Source organism: Raphanus sativus, chromosome 3 (genome assembly GCF_000801105.2).
Source record: "Raphanus sativus cultivar WK10039 chromosome 3, ASM80110v3, whole genome shotgun sequence".
In the NCBI taxonomy this organism is placed as follows: Eukaryota; Viridiplantae; Streptophyta; class Magnoliopsida; order Brassicales; family Brassicaceae; genus Raphanus; species Raphanus sativus.
The window spans coordinates 7,011,601-7,018,653 of NC_079513.1; the positions used below are offsets into that span (position 1 = coordinate 7,011,601).

A 7,053-nucleotide genomic window follows, 5' to 3' on the forward strand; every position below is an offset into this window, starting at 1 on the left:
ACAAATATTATTAGTCAACAAATATTAAATAATAAATAAACCATTTCAATAATACTAATTATAAAATATTATTATTCAACTAAAGGTATCTTGGTTTATCTAATCAATTTTTTTTCTGTAATTATCTGAGAAAATACATAGATATAAGGAAAATATTTTATTACTTTGAAAATATATTTATATTGCTTAAGATTATGTTTTAAAGAAAATATTTTTTTAATATCAAAATTACTTTTTGTTAACTTTCCTTTTTATGAAATCATATTATATATAAATATATATTCTTTTGTTTTAAATTCGTTTTTTAATCTATAAATGTATTTATTTATGTTAACTAAAAAGGAAACTTCTAATTAGCATAAATTTTTTTTTTAAAAGGAAAATCAATTTCAATATAGTAACGATATGTAAAATTTTTAATTCATTAAGGGTATCATTGTAATAAATCACCGTGAGAGTTACATGAGCGCGAAACGTGGGAAACTGACTTCTCAAATAATATTATAGAGATTAAATATCATAATTAGATATATTTACTTTAAAGATAATGTATAAGTTATTACCATATGTTAAATTTATTACCAAAAAAATAAACTAACATTAAATACAATTATCTATTTTACATTTAACCTAACTGTATTATTTTCTAATATATCATGTAACTTTTTAATAAATTAATTGTAGAACATAATATATAAACAAATTGTATGAAATTACTTCGTTGAAAATGTCTTTCATTTTTTTGGTAAAAATGTAAAGATATTATTACAAATTTTTAAGATTTTGACAGAAGTAAAATGTCAACAAAAAAATGGAAAAAAAAAAACTAAACAACAATTCGAACAAGTCTAAACGGCGACTAACACAACAAATCGAGCCGCTAGAATTGCTCTCAACCAAACTGCACTTACCACTTGTCGCAAAAAGCAGAGCCACAATTATAATGAAAGACGGAACCCAGTAATTTTGGCCTCCCCGATAATCTTTTTTTTAAGATTTGATTCGACTAAAAACAGCTCGCCGATGACATCAAGAGCATCCACCAACACAAGCACAACCAAATCAGAAACCAAGCACACCCGCATTAACAGACGAGCATTACTCGGACGAACAGCCACGAGGCAGCTACACTCCAAAGAACTATACAAAATAGGCTGAAGACAGCCGCACTCCACATCCGCTCATCGGATCCTTAGCACAAGCCAGATGAGCCCATCCACCGAAGGCAGAACTCTGAGCGAAATGACTCCAGCGCTGGGAAAATGAGATCACACCAATGAGATCTAAGAGACCTCATATCCCGTAGATCCCACGAAGAGGAGAGAAACCCAGACATGGACAAACCCTGAGAACCAGGGTGCTGACCGACTTGCAAACGGAACAAAACCTAACAACTATGAAGAACAACTAAGAAGTACCGATAGAGCTGGAGGGAGCACCGAGGCTAGAGGAAGAAAAGACAGAAGCACCACGAGTATGGATTGAATCGAAGCCATAGACGGCTTTTAGAACTGACCTCTAATGGTCTTAGACGAGCAAAACAGATGAAATAATTAATTAGAAGCAAATAATCTTTTCAGGTGGATGTGCTTTCCGGTAGGGGTCTTGGCTGGTAGTTTCAGCTCTTAACTTCTCAGCTACTTGGGCTCTGCATAGGATGTCCTCATCAATATTGGACGGCAAACTCTCTTGTGTCATTCAGATACGCTCTAACATCTCTCTAATACGAGCCGCTACATCAACATAGTAACATATCAAAAACTCAATTGAAACAGTTAATTTAGAGTTAAAGGTACAAATTTTGGGATTAAAAGGAAGTACTTTGAGCATGGTATTCATGACCCTTTTCACGGAAGTTGTCGACGACGATGGTTGCAGCATGAGACTTAGTTCGAGAATCAGTGGTGAAATTGTATAGATGAGTGATTCTTCGATGAGTGCAGTAGAAATTGGAGACTTTTTTGCAAGCGGATTTGAATTGTGTAATGAGCCAAGTTTTCAATTTTGAGATTTGGGAGCTGTAATCTGTTGAAAAAAAGTAAACAAGAACAAGAGCGATGCTGATTTTGCTTAATACAATAGTAATAATCTTGGTTGTAGATGATGAAAGAACAAAAGTTCACCTAGTAGATAGGAATATTGGGTGATATAAGTCTTAATAAAAATCTGGGAAAATAGATCTTGACCGTCGAAATTGAAAACTGATCAATGGTTGCGGTGAAAGCCCACCACTTATCTATTTTATAAAGGAACATTTCCTAGACTTTTATGATTGAACTAAGAGATAACTACTTTAGTTAAGAATGAATAGAATAGTTATAGAAAGTGTGTGGGTGGAAGAATGTATGCTATAGTGTAATAAATAAGATGTATTGTGTCCTAGGTAAAAATGTTTCTTTAAATAAGAGGTAGACAGAAATAAAGGAATGGATAAAATAGTTTCTTTTTACACAGGCACTACAAATTACTCCCCAAATATGGTTTGAACAATTGAGCCGAAAAAGAAGGTGAAGAGACCAAAAAAGAAGTTTGTTTACTCTCATTATCCCCTAAACACTGAATTGATCAACTCTTTCAGATTCTTGCACCCAATAATCTCAATCTCTTTCAAACCCAGCGATTTCAGTGACTTCTCCACTGATTTGGGAACCACACATTTGGTGAAACCTAGCTTTGCCACTGTACTTACCCTTTTCTCCATTCTTGGTACCTGTATTACCATTATCATCCTTTTAATCACATTTAATCCAAATTCTAAATAACAAACAGTCAGCTGATTCTTCCAATGACATTTGCTTACTGTGCGAATTTCGCCTCCAAGACCAATCTCGCCGATGAATGCCACGCCGTGAGGAATTGGAAACTCCAAGAAACTGCAATCAAAACAATTGTGCAGCTATAGTCCCAGGATAACACTCTTAAGAGACCAAAGAGTAGTAAACAATGCCTCACCTGCTACAAATTGCTGCTGCTATTGCAAGGTCACCAGCAGTCTCAGAGAGAGCCATCCCGTTAGCAACGTTCAGAAAGATACCCTACAAATACCAAAATTATTTATTTATTAGCATTACGAGGTGAGTAGTATTCACATAGAGAAGACTGGAGTTTGATACGCTTCCTATCATTTATTTTAGCACCTTCTATGTTTTTAGAGGTAACAAGATTCACATGGTGGGCAATACTGCATATTGACACAATACTTACAGATTCCTGAATCCTAAGTCCAGCTTGCTTCATAAGAACCTGTGACATGATAGACCAAAACATAACAATACGATAAAGGTTAAATAGAAAAAGTAAAGAGGGACTGTTCTAAACGTTATTGGTTTTGGACGACAAGCCAAGACGTTTGTTGCACTAACCGCAATTATCATGTCAGCTCTGCTTGCTTGAACACCATTGACATGCCTTGAAACTGTTGAGCCAGTCGCACACAACGCCTACGTAAAGACAAAAGCAACGTTTCAGTAGGAACTACAACATATATGGGACTGTCGTCTATTAAGAACCTACATACTACGGCTAATGAAAGTCATGATTCTCTTATCATACTGAAAATAGCAAAATCTATTAGGACTTTCAAAACGCAGTTTGGAGCCCTTTTACAACTGATATTCTGAAGCATAAGAAAGGAATTATCTGGTGTTCTACCTGAATTTCAATGAGGAAACTCCGAGATCCATCCATAACAACTGCTACAGCTAATCCAGCTAAAACATCTGAATCTGTGTTCTGTTGACTAAGATATATACCACTAGGGTTTGAGACCACTTCAAGCCCTGATTGCGACATTTCAAAAACGCCAAGCTGACAAAGATGATAGCCACGAATTTATTTTCCATACTATCTCGACTTCGAATAAAAAATAAGTTTGCAGATGATAAGCAACATCTATCAAGTAAAATAATAAAGGAAACACAGTCCACAGAAAATGAGATGCTTGAACTAAGACAGTTGTAGAAGAAAAAAACCACCAAGGGAAGACAATATTGTGAATTAACTAGCATACTAGCTTTACGTGATTTTATCAAGGATTTGCATACATACTTCATCAGTCGACCCAAACCGATTCTTCACAGGTCGAAGCAACCGGTAAGTTGAATGTTCTTCACCCTGAAATTTGAAAGAACAGAAATGCCAAGTTCATAGTCTAAAAAGAGGTTATCAGACTAATCAAAGCAAAACCAGAAGCATATAGTTAGAACTACAGAGTGCCATTTATTGAAGAAGATATCTTAACAAACCAGAAAACAAAAAAGCGGATCACCTCCATGTACAACACAACATCTACTATGTGCTCCAAAACACGAGGTCCTGCAATATCTCCCGCTTTTGTAACATGTCCAACCTAAACCAGAAATTAGTCTGCGTAGAAGAGCTGATCCAAATATTCTAATTAGATTTAGGAAACAATCGGCTTACTCACCAAGAAAACAGGGACATTTGATTTCTTAGCAAACCGCAACAAGGTTGATGTGCACTCTTTAACCTGTAACCATCAGAGATTGCCAAAAAAAACTAACCTTCTCAGCAAACAGTAACAAATTAAGGGATGTGGAGGTCGTTCTTCATCTACAAGACTACAACATAAGACTACTAAAAGATGTGTGATTCCATATAGATGGGAGGAAACAAAAACCAGCTATGGCTTAACTTTCTTGCTCATAGTAATAAGAAGAGTATTTTAGTCAGGAACTAAGCGAATACAGGAGGAAAACTTTTGAACCTGTGTGAGACCGCCAGCGCTTCCAGTCACCTCTTTTAGATAAACCGTTTGAATTGAATCAATAATGAGAGCTCGCGGAGAGAGGCGATGAGCTTTTGTTAGAATATCCTGAAATAAATTAAAAACAAATGATTTGCTTCATCCAAATTACCATGTACTAAAAGAAATAAAGGATTAAGAATATCAAAAAGTATAGGAATGGTGTCTGACATGAGGAAGATTAACAACTAGCACAAAAAGGAAGGAATACCCCCTTGCATTTCTAAGGCGCTTAGAGAATGTAACTTGTTTATTTACGATAAGAGAATACTAATCCACATAAAAAAAAAGTATACCTGAAGATCAGAACTGGAAAACAGGTAGAGCTCGTCTGTCTCAATTTTCATCCTGTCAGCTCGACTTCCTATTTGGTCGACACTCTGCAGTTGTGAAAAAGAAAATAAGATCTTATGAACAACCATGTAATCAAGCCAACACAATGCATGGGATGAGATCCTTTCAGAACATACTAAAATTACCATATCTCTACCGTAAAGGACAAAAAGGAGAGAAGGAAAACAGCCCTAGCAAACATTATTTTTTGGCATCTTAAAGACGTTCATGTAAACTTCACTTAGAGCATCTTAAAAGCAGCATAGTTAACAAAAAAAAAAGTAACTGAGCATATATTCAACCCATGAGTTTTGAACAAGAATCCTGATGCGGGGATATTTAGGAACCAAAGGTACATTTGAGAATAACAAAAGGAGACTACAAGTCTACAACTAACCTCTTCACCAGAGACATACAAGACCGGTGCTGGTTGGGCCAAATCATTCCCCTCAGCAATTATAGATGCAATCTTCCATTTAAGAAAAAAAATAGAGAAAATCAGTGAGCCACTAATCAAAATGAGGGAACATTGGAAGAAAAAAAAACAATTCAAAAATTATTAATCATATATATTTACCTGCAATAACAAGGTACTCTTGCCAATACCAGGGTCACCACCAATCAAAATCAGTGAACCTATCATAGTAAGCCAAAGGTATTAAAAAAAAAGAGAGAGCTTTGGATAAACTGAAATAAAAGAAGACAAATGGATCACATAGTGAAGAAGACAGCAACCAACCAACCAACCTGGTGCAAGACCACCACCAAGCACTCTCCCAACTTCATTCCCAAAAAGTCCTGGCCTTAAAAAACATAACACATCACAAGAATTGATATCTCCCACAAACAAACAGTATCCTAGACTGTAACAGAATCAAATCATCACAAAGAAAAAAAAAAGGAAACATACAATGAAATTCTCCATTGCTGATGAGTAATCCCATCGATAACAGAACTCAATTTGAGCGGCTGAGCAACTCCTTGCTCAGGCAACCAAGCCAAACCAGCACCTTCCGAGCCGCCGCCGCCGCCGCCACCACCAACACCACTCGCACGTGACTCAGAGCCTTCGGAGAAACGGCGCATGGTCCCAACTTTGTTGCAAGAGCGACAGCTTCCCCACCATTGCCCTTCCGAATGGCCACAGCTCTCGCAAACCCAGCAAGTCTTCACTTTACCTTTCTTCTTGTTCATAACCACTTCCCCTGGGTCCCACCCCCGACCAGCTTTCCTGTGCTTCTCCTCGGGCTTGTCCTCTTGTCTGCTCGAAATCGCGCCTTTTGTGATTCCGGAAGTGGTGTGTGTCTTTGAATCGACGTCTGAGATGGAATTGAAGGTTTGATTGGGGAGAGAGTCGAAAACGGAGGAGAGGCGGCGGACGGGGATGGTGAAGGGAGATCGGAGGAGGAGGAGAGAGTTGGCTCGAGTGTAGAAGCATCTTAAGCTATTCATATTTGGGATTGACGACATCAACAGAAAGAAAAAAATCTCAGAGAATATTGGTACTGATTGTTAGGGTTTGAGGTTGGGAAACCCGCCAATTTCACAAATATGTTTTTGCCGCTATGTCTTCCCTTTCACATTTTCCCCATTTTCCTACTTATTATGCACCCTGCTCACCTAAGGGGAATCAATTGCTCGAGTGCTCCTCACCTAAAAACCTTGTTCGGAAATTCGCTAGGCGCTACGCGTGCGGCGCATCCGGGCCTAACAATTTATTGAAAAATCGGAAAAAAATCGGGGAGTACGCGGGGAGGAATTTTTGGTACTTTTATATGTATAATATCATATTTATATCTATAATACAAAATATTTATATATAATATCCTATTTATATATGTAATACAAGATATTTATGTATAATACATATTTATGTATAAACATCATTTGTACTAAGATTTACAAAATTTTAAATACATACTAAATTAGATCACAAAATATAACTATACTTCTTT

General features: G+C 36.6%; 1 protein-coding gene and 1 long non-coding RNA gene across 3 annotated transcripts; both read right to left on the reverse strand.

Moving 5' to 3' along the window:
* Positions 1-693: 693 nt before the first annotated feature.
* On the reverse strand, positions 694-2,203 carry LOC130510176 (uncharacterized). Its single transcript, XR_008943855.1, has 2 exons — positions 1,822-2,203; positions 694-1,733 (listed from the first exon to the last, which is right to left on the reverse strand). It is a non-coding gene; the product is annotated as an uncharacterized LOC130510176 (long non-coding RNA).
* A 131-nt stretch (positions 2,204-2,334) lies between these two features.
* On the reverse strand, positions 2,335-6,746 carry LOC108845961 (uncharacterized). 2 transcript variants are annotated; one of them, XM_018619166.2, is made up of 15 exons: positions 6,009-6,735; positions 5,846-5,901; positions 5,676-5,734; positions 5,496-5,567; positions 5,062-5,145; positions 4,727-4,834; positions 4,427-4,489; positions 4,268-4,348; positions 4,048-4,113; positions 3,652-3,807; positions 3,363-3,440; positions 3,205-3,243; positions 2,953-3,035; positions 2,801-2,873; positions 2,335-2,710 (listed from the first exon to the last, which is right to left on the reverse strand). In XM_018619166.2, exons 1-15 carry the CDS (start codon positions 6,566-6,568, stop codon positions 2,543-2,545), a joined length of 1,746 nt encoding a protein of 581 aa, XP_018474668.1. In that variant the 5' UTR covers positions 6,569-6,735; the 3' UTR covers positions 2,335-2,542. The 2 variants fall into 2 exon arrangements, 1 of the variants encoding a protein (XP_018474668.1); XR_008943854.1 differs by lacking the exon at positions 2,335-2,710 and having other exon boundaries at positions 2,795-2,873; positions 3,138-3,243; positions 6,009-6,746.
* Between the last annotated feature and the right edge of the window lie 307 nt (positions 6,747-7,053).

Bases quoted from the DNA above. Each gene is read 5' to 3' on its own strand.
- LOC108845961 (XM_018619166.2), bottom strand. From the start codon at position 6,568: ATGTCGTCAATCCCAAATATGAATAGCTTAAGATGCTTCTACACTCGA. The intron at 4,349-4,426 runs GTGAGTAAGCCG...TTTCTGGTTTAG, and splicing joins CAAATGTCCCTGTTTTCTTG to GTTGGACATGTTACAAAAGC. The intron at 3,808-4,047 runs GTATGTATGCAA...CATCTTTGTCAG, and splicing joins GGTTTGGGTCGACTGATGAA to CTTGGCGTTTTTGAAATGTC.